The sequence below is a fragment of the Callorhinus ursinus genome, unplaced genomic scaffold (assembly GCF_003265705.2).
Source record: "Callorhinus ursinus isolate GAN/ISIS: 27379988/994484 unplaced genomic scaffold, GSC_fseal_2.0 scaffold2, whole genome shotgun sequence".
Taxonomy (NCBI): Eukaryota; Metazoa; Chordata; class Mammalia; order Carnivora; family Otariidae; genus Callorhinus; species Callorhinus ursinus.
The window spans coordinates 76,232,623-76,251,980 of NW_027397064.1; the positions used below are offsets into that span (position 1 = coordinate 76,232,623).

Here is a 19,358-nt window from a genome sequence, read left to right on the forward strand (position 1 = left end):
ATGGAATGTGTCTTTTATATGCCAACCACGTCAAAATCAGGATTCCCATTCTAACCCAAATAACAAGTTGCTGGTGTTATTTTATTTCATTATTTAGAAACTATACAAAGCTGGCTGGGAAGAGGAAAAGAAGAAAGGATATGACCTGAGGCCTGATGCCATCCCAATAAAGGCTGCAAAAGCCTGTAGAGACATTGCCAGTGATGTAAGTGCTTCCACGGGGCCTTCTGTAGGCTGAGCGAATGAGAAGCAAATGAGCCAAGTTCGTGTGTGTGTGTGTGTGTGTGTGTGTGTGTATTCGTATTCAAGGGCTGCAGTCAACCCTACCCAATGTCGGTGCGACTCTCATCCGTGGAACACACAAGACATTTTCCTTCACCCAGTCCAAGAACCCTCTAATCATTCGTTCATTATTTGATGTAAAGAGTGACTGGGTCTTATTAAAATAAGTTACTTTTAGAGTAGTCAAATCATTTATAGGCAATTCTGAGCAAATATCAGATGCAGTCTACACATTTTACCCAAGAGACCCTTGATTAGGCTCTTTCCTGAATTAAAGATGCACCATGAGGAACTGTGCCTGTAGCCTATTCTGATGAGACAGCTGAGTGGGAAAAGCTGCTTTCTAAAGCACCCTGAAACAACTTATTCATGCATCTCTTTGATTAACTCTGAGATCATTTTCTTTCCATGGACTCAAGTCTGGCAAGAAATCTGAAGTAAAAAGATTTTGCTCCCTGCCCCTGCAAGCTCTAAAAGCATTCATCTTTGACAAAGCTAATGGCATCTAATGAATTGTATTTTGCTCTCTTTCCTTCACTAACTTCATCACCATGTTTCCTTTCCCATCCACAGTACAAATACAAGCAAGCGTATGAACAAGCCAAAGGGAAACACATTGGCTTCCGGAGCCTAGAGGACGACCCCAAGTTGGTGCACTTCATGCAAGTGGCCAAGATGCAGTCAGACCGGGAATACAAGAAGGCATATGAGAAATCGAAGACCTCCTTCCACACCCCAGTGGACATGCTGAGTGTGATGTCAGCCAAGAAGTCTCAGGAAGTGGCCACCAATGCCAACTACAGAAATGTGATCCATTCCTACAACATGCTTCCCGATGCCATGGGCTTTGAATTGGCCAAAAATATGATGCAGATTCAAAGTGATGTACGTGACAGCCACATCATTTGCAGAACACTGACTATAGTTAATAAGCAAATCATGAATGACCCTAAGTGAGGACATTCTGAAAATCCTGAAAGAAATTCCAGTGTAATTTCCCACCAAGTTGTTTATTTTTTACCTCAGATGGAATTTCTTTCTTTTAACAAAAGGGGATACATTCTAGAAACCAAAGTCTTATTTTCTACCATTATTGCTGTGAGGATTGGTGGATACTGGATTCAGCTAGGGCAAATAAAAATTTGTTTCAGAGAACATGTTGAAGGAAACATGTCAAGCAAAGAGAGTCCGAAGCCAAAACTCCTCCTGGTAAATGAGTAAGAGGAAGGTCAGGAAGTCCAGTCACTTGCTAGCTCCTGCCATCACTCCTAACCAGCTTCCACTTCTTACAACTCTGCAATCGCCTGCATTACTTGCAGATGGAACATTGAGGAGGTGGAAGCTATTGGAAGAAATGTGAGGAAGGCACAGAGTAGAGCCAAGAATTCAGCTATACAGGGCATTTATTTGGCGGCTGGGAGAAAGGAATTTAAATTACGAGCCAAAGGCAGGTAACGCCAAGTCTATGTTTCTCTTTAGGAATGTAAGAGCTGAGCTCCTAATTGCTAGGCAGGTACATAGTTAGTGCCCATATAAAAACCACTGAGTTAGAGTTGTAGAGGAAAATATCAGAATTGGGGGGGGGGGAAAGCAAAATTTGTACAGAGTACCAGTGAGGTTTCTGACATACCCAAGGGAATCGTTAACAATGGTGGGTGATCAAAGCTTACAATGAAAGAGAGAACCACGGTCCCGGTGAATCATCTGTCAACCAAGAGAACTTGGGGAATTTTTGTAAGAAAGTTAGGCCAACACCCAGTGCTCATCAGATCACGTGCAACTAATGAATCATTGAACACTACATTAAAAACTAATGATGTACTATATGTTGGCTAATTGAACTTAAATAACAAAACAATGTATATGGCCCAAATGCACAAATTAAAAAAACAGAGATTATCAGAATGGAAAAAAAAAAAAACCAGCATAGTCACCTTTCTCGAGATAATTGTCCCATGATAGCTAATCTAGTTGGTATTTCTTAGCATTTTGTCCTTGTGAAGGCATTGAAAACAAATCACAAAGATATTACTGCTTATTTTTAATTTCTCATGCAAAAATGAAAAAAATAATGTTTAGGGACAAAAATAGTTGGAGTTCGATATACTATTGGTTGAAAACCGAAGTGGAACTTAAGGACTATTGAATACCCACTCATGGTTCTTGGCAGCTGTGGTTTCTTCTGATCCCTGAACTTTTCCTCTTTTGCAGAATCAGTACAAAGCTGACTATGTGGACTTCATGAAGGGCATTGGATGGCTCCCTCTGGGCTCCCTGGAGGCTGAGAAAAACAAGAAAGCCATGGAGCTAATCAGTGAAAAGAAGTACCGCCAACACCCAGACACTTTGAAGTATTCCACTTTGATGGACTCAATGAACATGGTTTTGGCCCAGAATAACGCAAAAATTATGAATGAAGTGAGTCTTTCAACAGTGTAATATTTCCTATGCACCAGGAAGAAGGCAGGCCTTCTTACATTTGATCTACAGGTTTTGCTAATAGTTTTAGGACATCACAATTAATATTCAGCTTTGAAAAAGGGACTTGTGGTTAAAAAAAGATAGAAATTCGTCCTAATTAGTGGCACCCTAAATGTTCAATGAACCACTCTGCCCAACAGACATAAGAAAATAAATACGAATCTTTTCTTTTCATACAAATTTTGGAAAGAAGTCTTGTTCATCTAAAGTGAGGTTGAGTAGAAGTTCATGATGCTGAACCAGCAGATTTTCAGCCTGACAGCTGAGTGTTGCAGCCCACCCTGCTTCCTAGCTGCTTTGATGGAATCGAAGGAGACTCCTAGATCCTGTGGCTATAGAAGCATTCTGAGCCAGGACCTTCTCTGCGCAAATCATGAGAGCAGTTGTTCTCTATAAGTAGTTCCTTGGATCATTAATTATTCCAACCTTTAGAAAAGCCTTACTGTATTTTTTAATTTATTATCCATGATAGATACCAAGACCAAAAAGCACATCTACGTTGGACTTCTGTTTTTAAAATTATAAATAATAAAATAATTGCAGCAGCATTGATTATGTTGTATGGATCATAATTTGAAATGCCATTGATTAGCGAAAAAAAGAGAACAAAATTGTTTGGACTTTAACATTAAGCAGTTGAAGAAAACGATGGTCCTACTTGCACTAGAGAGAGCTGTATTATGCTAAGTGTCCGAGTAAATCCCTTGGAGTCTTCTGAGAGAGAAAACTGATTTGTCAAGATGACCGATCTCTTGGACAGGGACTTGCCTAAAAGACAAGGCACAGATCTCAGTGTCCCTTTCCAGATTTAGTATTTAAACTATCACAAGCTCACATTTATTTTTTAGATGTTAAACCTTTCATTTTTTTTAGTGTAATGATTTATTAATCATTTCAGAATAATGATGCCAAGATAAGAATCATCATCCTCATATTGCAGAGTTCTGGAAATGATGGCCCAGACCTGCTGTGTATCTTTAGGCAAGGTGCATTGATTCTCTGGGCTATGATTTTCTCAACTCTGCCAATAAGAGGATTCAACTGATGATCATCCAGACATCTCTCAGTGTAGCATTTGCTATTTCTATGATTCTCATCTTGGCATCATTTTACTTTCCATCTTATATCCTCTCTGCTGTCTTGTTTGAATTAGCACCTTTTCAATTTAAATTTAAAAGATAAGATCTAGCTAATAAAAACCATAAATATTGATATTTATGTACAATTATATATATATAAATACACACACACAAAATGAGTATCTTTTAAGATCTTTAAATTCTAACTTTCGCTTTTTTTTTTTAAACTTCCCAGCACCTTTACAAACAAGCATGGGAGGCTGATAAGACCAAAGTCCACATTATGCCCGATATCCCCCAGATTGTCTTGGCAAAGGCAAATGCAATTAATATGAGTGATGTAAGTATAATGCCCCCTGGTTTATTTGAATCAGCATAAACTAATTGATGTCTCTCAATCATAAGAGTGAATGTTTTGAAAATAAGAGTAGGAATCCACAAATGAGAATCTTTCTCCTTCTAATCTTGCTTTGCTAAGAGTTGGAGCAGGCCTGTGGATGGGACTTGGGCCAGCGCAGTTAGGAATTTGAAGGGCAATTGGATTTTGTTTAGGGGTGGGTACTCCTCAAACTACGAGACTTGGCCGGAAGAGAAGGGCTTGGGGGCCCCAAAAGAGAAAAAGGAAGTGAGAATCCTAGGACCTGGTTCCTGAAGTCTCTCCACCAAGGCTTTGAGATGGTCCTAAAAAAGGAGTCTTGGGAAAAGTTAAGTGGGAAGGGAAAACGAACATTTTGAAGAATTTGGGGCAAGCTCCATAACAAGGAATGTTCAACACTTGGTGTTAGAAAATGCGTAAATGTTTTATTTCACTTTCTTTCTCGTCCTAACCATGGTTGCTGGGAAATCTCTAATCCTACCAGTGTTTCCTCTTTTCCTTGAATAACACAGGATTTGTGGTTGATGAGTTATTTTTGGATTGTAGAATCCACACAATTACGTAAATAAAAGTGTTGATTGAAAAATAGTGAGGTTTTCTTTTGATGTAAGAGTATGGTTGTTTTGTCATCTTCTCTTGACTTTTAATTGAGAAAAATGTATCAGTGAAAATCTACTGGGCTTTCACATTTTTAAAAAGCGTATTTACAACCTAATAGAAACCATTAAGTTTTACTTTTTCTGGTGGTTTCTTGAAGATATGTTTGGGTGCGTAATAGACTTTTTTCAAACTTCTTTAAAAAAGCAGTTTTGTTATTTGTAAGAACATTTAGCCATCAAACCACCAATGAAGCATTCTCAAAAATAAAAATGATGCCACAGTGCTAGTTTACTCTTTTCAAATAAATCCAGGCTTTCCTATTTAGAAGAACATTATTCCCTTGCCTCTCTTTACAGAAACTCTACAAACTTTCTTTGGAAGAATCTAAAAAGAAAGGCTATGATCTCAGAACCGATGCGATTCCTATCAAAGCTGCCAAAGCCTCAAGGGATATTGCAAGTGATGTAAGTCTGAAGGAAAGCACTCACCTGACTGGGGTTTTTTCCTAATTTACCAAAATAATAAGGGCTGAATTTTGGAAACACTCAGTGGAAAAGATATAGGGGGAAAAGTGTGCCTGTTAAGAATGGCCTCATTCTATTCTGTGCATGCTTTTTAGGTTTGCTCTTTTGTTTTCTTTGGTATTTCTTTAAAACAAAACAAAACAAAAAAACAGAATGATAACCACATTATGACCACATACCTATGTGTTCCCTGGCTCATGAGATAGATCTAGGTGAATTTTCTTTGAACTCCATCCCCAAGGCTGTTGCCTCTAGAAATCCAAAGCCCTTCACCAAGCTCTCTTGGTGAAAGACTTGGGTTGTTCTTGCTTCTTGCATCTTAGGAAGTCTCCTCGCAGCAGGATGTCTCATTAAATGGTGTGCTGGGGATGCTGATCTTTTGGACTCATGACAGCTGATTATTAAATAATCAGGAATTTTGCAAGCCAGTAGTTAAATTCTTGGTAGCTTGACACCAGCCACGGTGGGAGTATTTACACCACAGAGATTGACAAACATGACAGATCAGGGCTTTTTCCCTCCAGAGAGCTGGTGTACCAGCTCCCCATTCCCATAACCTATCACCCGTATGAAACTCAGTTCTTTCATTTGGTTGTTTCTGCAAGAAATCTTTCACAGTGACTATGAGTGATTTGGGGGTAATGGGGGGAACACATTTCAGCGTACTCTTTCCTTAGCCACCACCCCCCCACCGGGGACATTTTCTTTCTCATATTCTATGCCAGTTCATCTTTCCTACCTTCCATCCCTATGCCACTACTCCATTGTCCTGAAATCTCAAAATTCTTTTCCCTCTATTCTGTAGTAATTCAGCTCCCCGAGCCTCCTACCCCCTACCTCGCACACTCAAACTCATAGGAGATAGGCAGAATAAGAAGCTTTCCATGTATCAGGATCCTTCCTCTGTAGAAAGAAGCTGAGTGATAAATAGTAAAATTTCTTCCCCATTATACCAGTATAGAAAGTCTTAAAGGAAAAGGAGCTCCATAAATATAAAGCTACTCTACAATGATACTGTGTATGTCATAAACTAAGCCTGTTTTCTGCAGTAAAAGACTGCTTGGATGATTTCTTAGGGCAGCAATAAACTTCTTAGAACATTCTGCTTTTTTCTCTCATTTGCTGTACTGTTATCACCTACTAAAGATCTCTAACCCTGACAACAGAGTACATGTGGAAGTCAGTGTGGTATATCATCGTTAAGTTCTTTGTTCTAATCCTTAGTGACCTTAGCATGTCACTCACCTCCCTGGGTCTCAGTTTACTCATCTGTAAAAGGGGGGGGGCAGTAATAATAACTTTGCTCTCTACCGCACAACATATAGTTGTATCAAGTTACACAAACAAATGTGAAAAACGTGTTTTATAAACTGTAGAATTCTACACAAGTATCACTTTTTCTGAAATACAGAATATTGACATTAGAATATTTCTAGTCAAGGGAATTGCTCTAATAAACTATTTTTTTTCACAGTATAAATATAAATACAATTATGAAAAGGAGAGGGGGAAGATGGTTGGTTTCCGCAGCCTTGAGGATGATCCCAAATTAGTCCATTCCATGCAAGTGGCTAAGATGCAATCTGATAGGGAGTACAAGAAAAACTATGAGAATACGAAGACCAGCTACCATACCCCTGCTGACATGCTCAGTGTCACGGCTGCCAAGGATGCCCAAGCCAACATCACCAACACCAACTACAAGCATTTGATTCACAAGTACATCCTCCTTCCAGATGCCATGAGCATTGAGCTGAGCAGGAATATGAATCGCATACAGAGTGATGTAAGTCTCTCTTCTTTCTTCTTTCTGGGTGATGGTTGGATTCCTAGCATGGGAATAGAGAGCACAGTCTTCTATGCTACACTTTTGTGTCTGAACTGATAAAAGTAAAGTAATTGATAAGGTAGAGTAGAATTTGTCTCTTCTCTTTATAGAATGAATACAAACAGGACTACAATGAGTGGTACAAAGGGCTTGGCTGGAGTCCAGCTGGTTCCCTAGACGTGGAGAAGGCCAAGAAAGCAACTGAATATGCCAGTGATCAGAAGTACCGCCAGCATCCTAGCAACTTCCAGTTTAAGAAGCTGAGTGACTCCATGGACATGGTTCTTGCCAAACAGAATGCACAAACCATGAACAAGGTAGACAGCCATCCTTCTCTATGGCTGTCCTTCCCTACAGCTCCCAGCAGGGCAGGGCTAGCAGCCTGTGGTTCTTGTTTGGGAAATTTGGTTTGGGTCCACCACTTCTGGGCAGTGATAGACTGTTCCAGAGCATGTCCCTACATCATTTTCTTCTGCCTCCTATTTTTATTTCCCCTGGCCTTCTAAGTTGAGTTAGAAATCATTTGTTTTTTAAAATTCTTATATATTAAGGACTTCCAATTAATTCTAGAAGATAGAAAATATCTAAAATATTATTTTTTAAAAAACCTGAGTTTGTTTTTGGTGTCTTTTCTGAGTCATATACCACTTTAGTTACTAAATTTAATTCAAACTGAGTGCATTCAAATGCTCTGTTACATTTTTTTTCTCTTCTGTTTGTCCTTCAAATATCAAATGTCTTTTTTTTCTCCTAACTTCCTAGCACTTATATACCATTGACTGGAACAAAGATAAAACCAAGATTCATGTGATGCCAGACACTCCAGATATTTTACAAGCCAAGCAGAATCAAACTCTGTATAGTCAGGTAAAGCTATATAAAAAATTGGCTTGAAACTAATTAAACTTTTTAAATGATGTAATGGTAAATAATCGATGTAAATGTTGAAGCGATAGAAATGAATGACTCAAACTGGCTCGCTAGAGATGCTGCAGAATATGGTGGTTAAAAGCAAGAGCTTTAGCTGTGACTCTTACGCTCTGAGGAGGCAAGCACTGTGCTTGTTTTGTTTATCTCGGTACTCATTGTACTTGGCACAGAATAGGAAATCAATAGATAATTGGTGAAAGAAAATATTGCATCAGACAGACCTGGTATGGGTTTTGGGTTTTGCCATTTATGAGTTACATAACATCAGGTCTAAGCCTTAGTCTCCTCATCCCTAAAATTGGGACCATGATAGTGCTTATGACATTGAATTGTTGGGAGGACCAAATGAGAAATTTCCATGCAAGGCTTTCAACACAGTACCTGGCACATAGTAAGTCTAGATTACTTTCAATTGTTTATATTATTATCCAGTTTTAACACACGTGCATCCATTCAGTAAATCTCATTTATAAAGATTAATCCATTTATTGTACCTCATAAAAGGCATTTCAGTAACTATTACTTCTGTCACTTGGATAATCAAAATTTTGTTACATGACTCTTTTTGGTTCCCAATTATTTTAACATCTGTGAATAAAATAGTGAGCCTAGACTGTACTTAACAGCAGGGAGAAAGGACCTGATATATTGATATGCCCAAATTGTGTCTGAACAGAAAAGCTACTCTAAAATTGTACTGTGTCTCTCATAACTGAGCCTATTCTCAGAGCCAGAAAATTGAAGCATGATCCTGTAATGCTAAGTCATTGATCCCTAAAACAGCTTGATTTGGTTTTATCCATATCTTTAGAGATAAGGTAGATGATAGAACCTGGTATCTACTCTCTGGGTAAACTTTTTTTCAGTAATCCATTGGGGTTTTAATATATACTGAATAATGCTAAATTATATATTTAATTTCTAGAAACTCTATAAACTTGGATGGGAAGAAGCTCTGAAGAAAGGCTATGATCTCCCACTTGATGCAATTTCTGTACAGTTGGCCAAAGCTTCAAGAGACATTGCTAGTGATGTAAGTTTGGCTTGTTTGGCTTTTATGATATCTTTTATCTGAATCAGGTATCTTAATGCTGATAACTATTTTTACAGATAGGCCTTGCCTTTCAAAATGTAATGCCATTCTCTTCATCTTCTCCTACCTACCCTCTTCATTTACCGAAAATTCACTTTTCTTTCTTACCGATCCAATATCAAAATAAGAGCTTCCTGGATAGAGATTGTCAGAGGACCTAAAGACCCATTACACTAAGATGCTATGTTTCTAGATATTATGAAGAAACCAGAGATTTCAGTTTTCCCCTGCTTGCCTGAAAATAATTTCCTGTTTTCTATTTGTCTATTTTAGACAAATTTGAAGTGCCAGATAATAAATCAGACTCAACAACCTGACGTTGATAAATTTTTATATGCACATATTTCCAAAATTAGATGCCAGTTCTTTTTATTTAACCCATTCTTGCATCTACATAATTATAATAAATTAGCTTGGGGATAAAAAAATGCAGGAAGTTTCAGGAATTTAGGTTTAAGGTCCAGAGAGCTTCACTTTCTGTTGGATATCTGGTCCCAAAATTCATAAAACAGGGATATTTGTTCTCCAAAGCAACTTCTAGTTATGATTGGAAAGGATAGTCAATTTGGTGAATAATCTAGATGCAATCCCTATTGATTAAATTTTTACAAATATTTGACTTTGATATTTTGCCTATAGATCAACATGTCATTTTGTTAATTCTAAGAACCTCAAAAAATGCAGAGGACTTTGGAATTTCAGAGGGAAGTACTACCTCTTAAAATTTTTTAAAATAAGAAGGACTTGGATTGGAGAAAAAGAGTGTCTAAAGACATCATCTGACAATGAATTCTAAGAATATAAGGGAGGATTTTCTTTAAATAAATTAATTTGTGGCACTCCAGAAATGTAGGAAAATTAATTAGATGATTTATTATTACTCACTCACTGACTTATAGGTCAATTCCTTATTAAAATGAATCAGCATGCTGAAGAACCTACAGCAGTAATGATGCCTGAATGTTCCCGCAGGAACATTTAATATTATGTAGTTTCCATGAGGTGAAGATGATTTAGAAATTGAAGAAATAGCATCAGTGATTTCCTAACTATACATTTGGTAGTACCTAATTTCTTTCTGTGTGAAACCATTAGTTAGAACCTTTTAAAAATCTTACCCTAAAATTAACTTTACCTGAACTTTCCCACCATTGCAGAGATTATATCTCCTCTCAGTTTCAGTTTTTTTTTTTTAAGATTTACTTATTTGAGAGAGAGAGGGTGAAGTGGGGGAGGGGCAGAGGGACAGGAAGAGAGAGAAAATCTCAAGCAGAATCCCTGCTGAGTGCAGAGCCTGACACGGGGCTCAGCCTCACGACCTTGAGATCATAACCTGAGCCAAAATCAAGAGCTGGACATTAACCAACTGAGCCACCTAGGTTTTCCTGGAATGGCTTTTATATTCTATAAAATTTAAGGAAATTAGAGATATTTTTGTGAGTACTTAATAAATTAGAATCATAGAATTTAGACAACGCAAAAGCTCTTTAATCCAGTCTCCCACTCAGTGTCCTGCCTTCTCGCCATCTCCAACAGGTGGTCATCTGGTCTGTGAACACTTACACATAAAAGAATTTTTGTGCCTTTCAGGGCAGGTCATTTCCTTGTTGGATCATCTCTAATTGTCATTATATAGTTCCCTATTTTGAACTTGAGTATGTTGTCGATCAACTCTAGGTCTGTGTTCTAGAACATCACAAAGTAGCTTATTTTCTCTTCCATCTGATAGCTCTTCATATTACAAGTTTTTTACTTATTCTCCTTGGTTTTAGTTTTATAAGTCCTTCAGTATTATGAATATTCACAATTCTTTAAAAGTCCTTCACTCTACTTGTGATTTATTCTATTTTTTCAGTACCCCTCTCAAAATAGTGCCCCAACATTTAGTGTTGTTTTCCTGTCACAGGTCAGGCCAGAGTAAATGAGCTTCTGACTTGTTTTTATCAGTGTCCCGGAAGAATCTTTAACACTACTTTTATAAGCACTTTTGTCAGCTTGCCCATATTCAGCTTATAGTTAACCTAAACTCCTGAGTGTTTATACTATACGTAACTGTGAAGCTGGGTGTCGAGAGAGTAGAATCTAACTCCATGAAGCATAATGTATGCTGGGCATCTAGCATCAAGTAAATGCTATTATTACTATCATTATTGTTAGTATTACGATTGTCATCCAGTACTAATGCAGTTTTTTCCCAGTTGAATCTAAATATTGGATTTCACTTTTCTTAAATTTATGTAGCTCATTTTGACTTGTTGTGGCAATATGTTGAGATCTTGTGGATTTTTCTTTCTAATCTAACATATTTAGCTCTTTGTAGCTACATGTGCAAGAAGATATGGATCCTGAACAGAACAAGTTTATAGGACATAACCATATGGCAAGCCATTAAAAATCCTGCTGCTTAGTAAGTTAATCTATACTATGAGGCTTGTTGATCAAGTCCTGAATCTTTCTTATTCTTTGGCCATTCAGCCCATACTGTCCGATCACTCCCATAAGGCTATCACAAGAGATTTAGCAAATGTTACCCTAAGGTCAGCATATCCAATGTCTAGCACATCATGGTATATATTTTTGTCACTAGTTAGAATTTTTCATCATAACCTCTCTTGATAACCAACTACATTACATTTTATTTTTGGAAGCCTCTGTAAGTTCTTAACATTTCTTACTAAATTAACATGGACATCCCTTTTCTCATTTCAGCTTTGGAAAACAAACATGCAAACAATGCAAATTGAGCTTTTAATTAAACTCAAATTGTTGAGCTTCACTTGATCTCTGTTTATGTTAATAAAAGAATCGATTCCTTTGATTTCAGTTTAAATACAAAGAAGGCTACCGCAAACAACTTGGCCACCACATTGGATTCCGGAGTCTGCAAGATGATCCAAAGCTTGTGCTGTCCATGAATGTAGCCAAAATGCAGAGTGAAAGAGAATACAAGAAGGACTTTGAGAAGTGGAAGACCAAGTTCAGCAGCCCAGTAGACATGTTAGGAGTAGTGCTGGCCAAGAAATGTCAGGCCTTAGTCAGCGACATAGACTATAAGAACTGCCTGCACCAGTGGACATGCCTGCCTGACCAGAATGATGTTATTCAAGCTAAAAAAGTTTATCAACTGCAGAGTGAGGTCAGTTTCTTATTATTACTCACTTATATATTACTGTTTGAGTAGCTATTTAGTCACAAAGAGACAAAGTAAAAGAATTATTATTGAATATCTAAAGTGCATCTGTTTGTAATGTGTAGAATCACTTGAATCAAGGTCCAAATGAGGATGGGGTTTTGATGGAGTGCTTTGTATTGTCACAGAATCTGTATAAGTCTGACCTTGAGTGGCTGAGAGGCATAGGATGGAGTCCCCTGGGTTCTTTGGAGGCAGAAAAGAACAAGCGGGCTTCAGAAATCATCAGTGAGAAGAAATACCGTCAGCCTCCAGACAGAAACAAGTTCACCAGCATTCCTGATGCTATGGACATAGTTCTGGCAAAGACAAATGCCAAAAATAGGAGTGATGTGAGTAACTCTTCAGAAATAAATAGAAAAATTATAATGTCTGATAACTGGGAGGTGCTCAATAGCATTTGCTTAATTAGTAGAATAGCATAGCCTCATATCCTATGGCATAGCACAACACAGCATAGTGTTTAATATTGGTTGCTTCATTTGAATTATCAACTACTCTATACTGGATCATGTAAATGGGTTAGTATCAATTTTTATCACCTAAAGCTTTCTTATTTACTTATTTCTCTACCTATTTATCTATCCATCCATCCATCCCATCCTGTAAATAAGAAAGCTATTAAACATACTTTTTTTTTCTTTGAAACTTGAATGTATTAAAGACCCAGACTTTGTGTTATTCTTGTTGTTAGGGTAAAGTGTATGAGAGGGCAGGATTTTGAGTACTTTGCACAGGCAAAGTGCAAATGTTATAAAGAGTGTATTTTCTGCCAAGTGATTATAATGTGTTTAGCTTAGCCAAATCAAGACAAGTAGATAATACTATACATGTATACATGTGTGTGTATGTGGGTATATTATCTATATATCCCATCTTCAACTTATTTCCCTCTCTAGCACTGATCTGGCATGTAACTAAATATTTATTGAATGAAATAAATGAAAGATAGCAGTGTAGAGTGATTCTATGCAAAGAGAAAGAGTACTCATCATTACTCAGTGAGAAGCATAATCCTGAAAATTACAGAAAGTTGAATTATGTGCATTGGGATTCTGGAACTGTTAAGAAAGTTTGAATTGATATATAATGATAATTGTGTGGGTCAGAAGGATCTGAATACTTCTATATATTTTACGCCTGTCATAGATATTAGTTTTACTATAAAGCTCATAACTAACTTATAGTAAGCATTTGATAAATTGTAGCTCCTCTCTTCCCAATCAACCTCTCACAGAATTCTTGCAATTTTTATATCCAAAATCTATAATAAATGCTGACCTGTCGGCTTTATTATAAATATTCAAGCTTTCATTTCTTCTTTTTTTTTGTTTTTATGATGATAATTTAGATCCAACAGGCTGACTAATAAAGCAACAAATTTATGCAAAATAGCTCCCCCTTTTGGAATCCAGGTTTCTTTTATCTCCATGAAACAGGGCTGTTTACAGAGTTCTGAAATAATAAGGCGGGCAAGAGAAAAACCTTCAATCATGAAATTTATCAACATTAAAAATGCCTCAGGACAGACCTCTTCAACACTATGCCCTGGTTTTAGGAATGCTGAGATACATACCCCCTCAGGCCTCAGAAGAAGGCCACTTGGATCCTTGAGCCTGCTGTTTCTCCTTTGAATAAGAGACCAATACATCTATCTGAGGATGAACAAATATTAGTATTTTCTGCTTTTCGGGGAGGTGGGGTGAGGTTGTGGTGAAAATGACACATACCATTGAAGAAATGGTCCAACTTAGTGGTTTTCAACCAGGGACAATTTTGTCCCACTGGGGACATTAGCAACACCTAGAGACCTTTTTGGTTACCACAACTTGAGGGTGGCATGCTACTGGCATCTAGTGGATAGAAGTCAGGGATGCTGCTAAACATTCCAGAAACATACAGGACAGCATCCCTACAACCAAGGAGTCCTCCAGTATACAATACCAATAGTGCTGAGGTTGAGAATCTCTGATCTTAATCAGAAAGATTAGTACAGAACCAGGATAAATGTATGTGGAAACTGACAAGCCTTGCTTTGGTTTGGTCCTGAAGATCTTAGCTTCTCTGGGTTATGTGGATTGTAGTAAGCATGTGCAGGAAGGAGAAAAGCACCAACCCCTTTACCCCACACTGAATACCTGAAGGGGAAATTGCCAAGTCCAAGGAACCAATGAGACTTCTAAAATTTTTTATACTGAAATAATTTCAGGCATACAGAAAAGTTGCAAAAATAGTACAAATAATTTATATACAATAAATATATAAATATAATTACGTATGTATATATCTTCATCCCAGTTCCCCAAGTGTTAACATTAGTCACATTTGCTTTTTTCCCCCTATTTTTCTTTCATATATGTATGTAAGTTGCTGCATTGATGCCTCTCTATCCCTAAATACTTCAGTGTGCATTTCCTGCAAACAAAACATTTTCTTACAAAACCACAGTGCAATGATCAAACTCAGGAAATTAACACTGAAACAATACTAGCACATAGAATTTATTCAGTTTTATCACTAATGTCCTTTATACAAAATAAAAACTATTTTCTGATCCAGAATCCAATCCAGGATCAAACCCTGCATTTGCCTGTCATGTCTGTAGTCTCCTTTAATCTGGACTGGTTCCTCACTCTTCCTTTGTCTTCCAAGTCCTTGACATTTGGGAAGAGTACAGGCCAGTTATTTTGCAGAATCTTCCTCAATTTGGGTCTGTTGTTTCCTCGTGATTCGATTCAGGCTTTGTACTTTTAGCAGGACATCGTGTGTAGTACCCTCCTCCATATGTCCTATCAGGTGGTACATGATATCCATTCATTCCATTACTGATCATTTTAATTTTGATCACTCGGTTAAAATGGTGGTGTGAGGTTTTTCCACCGTCAAATTACTATTTTATCTTTTGTAGTTGATAAGTATCTTGTGAGGAGAGTCTCTCACAATTCTCTATTTTTCATCAAACTTTCATCCCCTTGTTTTAGTAAACCAATGAGATTTTTGTTTGGATTGTCTTGTCTTCTGTTAAAGAATGACAGAGGATGGCTCTGGGACAGATAAGAGATTTTTATAAATTCCATACAAAATTCTCTTGGGATCCTAATCCACCCAAATTATTATAAGCTAGAGCTATAAGTAATACATAGGGAATGCAACTCCCTAATTTCTAGATATACCTCGAATATGTCATTTTTTGAGAAGGGAAGGGCTATCTCACAGTTAAACACTGAGGGAGACGTTTATAAGCAAATTGGAGAACTTATGCTCTATTTGATGATCACGGCAAAGATTCTAATTACTTGGATTGATTTCTAATGGGCAGGGTTATTTGTAACCTTGAAAAGGTAATCCACACTTTATATTTTGAAAGGCAGTTATATCCCAGACAAGTCAAAAACTACACTACCTATTTTCTGCTCAAGTTATCTGTTTATGCTATCAGTTAAAATGCTTACCTCAAATGAATTCAGTGATCCTGTTTGATGTTAATGATGTCATTCACTAGTCTAACAAAACCACTGAAATCCTCTTATTTCTCATTTTAGAGACTTTATAGAGAAGCTTGGGACAAGGACAAGACTCAAATCCACATCATGCCTGATACACCTGACATTATTCTGGCTAAAGCAAACTTAATCAATACAAGTGATGTAAGTTTACAAACTCAGCATGTTTTTCAGAAAGCTTTTAATTGCTTCTAAGGCAATGAATTTATTTGGAAGTAAATTTGCATGTCAATGATTTTGATTAATAAACTACATGGGACTTAGATTCCTTATTTAGTGGCTTTTAGCTTGAATATCAAAATAATAGGCACTCCTTGTCTCAGGAAGAGTTGGGGGTCTGTGCTGTCTGTTCTTTGTAGTCCTTTATTACATGTATCATCATAATATAATGGTTCATATTGCTCTCCGGTGTGTGGATGGGAGCTTCTCAGGGTCAGAGACAATTTGTATTGAGCCTGCAGTGCTTAGCTAGTATAGTGCCCAACACACATGAAATTCAATGAAATTTCGAATGAATGAGCATTAAAAAACCTATGCAGGAGAACTCCATTTTTATTTTTATTGTCATCTTAGAAGAATCTCCTGAAGTCTGTAGATGTAAAAATTAAATATATTAAAGACAAATTCTAAATTTTAATAGAGAGACTTCAACATTAAGGTATTCGAATAATGCCACAAATGTCTAAAATATAAACACATTCCAAGATCAATAGGCATTTTAAACAATCTGGTTTCTGGACAAAGTGCATTAAATTGTATTCTCCAATATTTCATTATGTAACAAATCTGAAGAAAAAAATTATTTCTCTTAAGCTTTTAAATTTAACATTTAAAGGTTCCTCCAAAAAATCTTAGGTTTAAAAAATTATGAAGGATTTTGTTTCTTACCTACAGATGTGGATCCTACTACGGACAGCCCTATATTGTAAAGTAGATTATTTAATAGTGTGTTAGCTACGTGGAAGAGACAGCCCATTAGGCATAATTTTTCCCCATGAAAGGCATGGCTCTTTTCTAACAAGAACTTCTAATGAAACACTCATAGTTAATTGGAAAACAGCACCTAAATGATATTTTATTTCATTTGTCTATCAATTTACTTCTGCCTCATTTCTCACAAGTATTTGGGAAGAGCTGAAATTTAATTTTGTTGATCTGGGTAATCGAAGAGCGAGCTTTAAAGTTTAAAATAGGATCGTTAACAATCAATAGGCATAATTTCCAATTACATTTGAGTATTCTAGAGCAGATACTGTTTTCAGGGACTCTTAAAATATTTAGCACATTGCATTCATTATGCTACAGTTGTTTATGGAAAACAGCTTTTCCCAAAGTGATCTTCATCTCTTAACAGAAACTCTACCGAATGGGTTATGAGGAATTGAAGAAGAAAGGTTACGATCTTCCCCTTGATGCCATACCAATCAAAGCTGCAAAAGCATCCCGAGAAATTGCCAGTGAAGTAAGACTTTTTCCACTGTTTATATTGATTGCAATTTATCACTTTAACAAAGTTTCAATTTAATCTTAAATTGAACAAAATCTTCCAAGGAGTAACAAATTAAAACAGAGTGGAATGATCCCAAAGATGTAGTATGGAATGAGGATAAACTCAAGGTATTTGTAGCTGGAATTTGTATGAAATTTATTATGTATGAAATTTGTACCCGGAGTTAGCCTTTAATCTTTCCTATCAAAAGACTTAAATCTGTGGCTCTCTAGGCTTTGTGAAATATGTGGAGTTCATGTGCTTTGTAATTGTAATGTAAGTTAATCTTGAAAGGAACAAGACATGTTTTTTTCCTTTAGTACAAGTACAAGGAAGGCTTTCGCCAGCAGCTTGGCCACCACATTGGAGCCCGGGACATCAAAGATGACCCCAAGATGATGTGGTCCATGCATGTGGCCAAGATCCAGAGTGACAGGGAGTATAAGAAGGACTTTGAGAAGTGGAAGACCAAGTTCAGCAGCCCAGTGGACATGCTGGGGTTGGTGCTGGCCAAGAAGTGCCAGACCTTAGTCAGCGACATAGACTATAAGAACTTCCTACACCAGTGGACATGCCTGCCTGACCAGAATGACGTCACCCACGCTCGACAGGCCTATGACCTCCAGAGTGATGTGAGTCTAAGATTTTCCTTTGGCCAACTAAATATCATGTCTGCTTTCCTAAGAACCAAATTTTCCCTAAAGTAAGCAGAGTTGAGTTTACACAACTGAGGTTTATGTCCCTAGATTAATGCCCATGCCCCATCCAGTCCCCCAAATATCAGGAGGCACCATTATCCCACAGAGAAAGAACCAACAAATATTCTCCTGCTTTGGTGAAAGCCTCTAACACTCTGATCTAGAAGAGTTGGATCATTCTCTATGTGCTGCTATTTAAAATGCTTTCTAAAATAAAATGTTTTCCAAAATATGCTTCTGATTTGAATATTCCATAGATTCACAACACATTTGTAAATTTCCCAAGAATTCAAGCATTTAAATATATATAGTCTATAAAATATGTAATATATAATTTTATTTCTTTAGGGGCATATTATTATGCTTATGTTAAATGGTTTGTCACCTGTAATTTCAGAATTTGTACAAGGCTGACCTTCAGTGGCTAAGAGGCATTGGCTGGTTACCTAGTGGCTCTCTTGAGGATGAAAAGAACAAGAGAGCTACCCAGATTTTGAGTGATCACATTTACCGTCAGCACCCAGATAAATTCAAGTTTTCCAGCCTTATGGACTCCATCCCAATGGTTTTGGCAAAAAACAATGCTATGACCATGAACCATGTAAGTCTTGTCTTTACTTGAAGGGGGTATTTGTGTGTGTGTGTGTGTGTGTGTGTGTGTGTGTGTGTGTGTGTGTGTGTGTAAACATAGACATCTGTTTCTCTAAAAGAAAAATCATATTCTTTTGCTTGGTATTAAAGTGCTTTTTAAGTAAGTGCTGTGCTTTTTACTGATATGAGACATCTAGACCTGAAGGTGTCACAAATACCAACTCACAGAGCAGACTATCTTTATTCTCATTAAGAACCAGATTATTAAAACAGAGTATTTTTATGTATCTCTTCATTACTAGCCTGTACTAATTACATCTTTTTTGTTTGCTTTAGCGCCTCTATACAGAAGCTTGGGATAAAGATAAAACCACTGTCCACATTATGCCAGATACTCCTGGAGTTTTACTGGCTAAACAAAACCAAATAAATTACAGTGAGGTAAGCAATATATTCATGGTGCATGATATATTTTATTTATACTGCACTTTATAGATCAAACTTATAATGATTTATGTCTATTTCAGAAACTATATAAACTTGGCCTAGAAGAAGCCAAGAGGAAAGGCTATGATATGCGGCTCGATGCCATTCCCATCAGGGCGGCCAAGGCCTCCAGAGACATTGCAAGTGAAGTAAGTGCACCTAAAAAGTTCTTTGCCTTAACTTTAGCTCAAAGGTTTTTCTGTCTCCT

At 37.1% G+C, this 19,358-nt stretch overlaps 1 protein-coding gene across 1 annotated transcript in view; it reads left to right on the top strand.

Annotated features, from left to right (window-relative positions):
• NEB (nebulin) overlaps positions 1-19,358 on the top strand; it is a 199,798-nt gene that overhangs the window by 56,641 nt on the left and 123,799 nt on the right. The window contains exons 37-53 of the mRNA XM_073884116.1: positions 98-205; positions 856-1,167; positions 2,494-2,700; positions 4,078-4,182; positions 5,175-5,282; positions 6,817-7,128; positions 7,281-7,487; positions 7,933-8,037; positions 9,026-9,133; positions 12,018-12,329; positions 12,512-12,715; positions 15,926-16,030; positions 17,241-17,348; positions 17,696-18,007; positions 18,471-18,674; positions 19,001-19,105; positions 19,192-19,299. Coding sequence (XP_073740217.1) covers positions 98-205; positions 856-1,167; positions 2,494-2,700; positions 4,078-4,182; positions 5,175-5,282; positions 6,817-7,128; positions 7,281-7,487; positions 7,933-8,037; positions 9,026-9,133; positions 12,018-12,329; positions 12,512-12,715; positions 15,926-16,030; positions 17,241-17,348; positions 17,696-18,007; positions 18,471-18,674; positions 19,001-19,105; positions 19,192-19,299 — 3,030 coding nt within the window. The remainder of the gene's footprint in view (positions 1-97; positions 206-855; positions 1,168-2,493; positions 2,701-4,077; positions 4,183-5,174; positions 5,283-6,816; positions 7,129-7,280; positions 7,488-7,932; positions 8,038-9,025; positions 9,134-12,017; positions 12,330-12,511; positions 12,716-15,925; positions 16,031-17,240; positions 17,349-17,695; positions 18,008-18,470; positions 18,675-19,000; positions 19,106-19,191; positions 19,300-19,358) is intronic.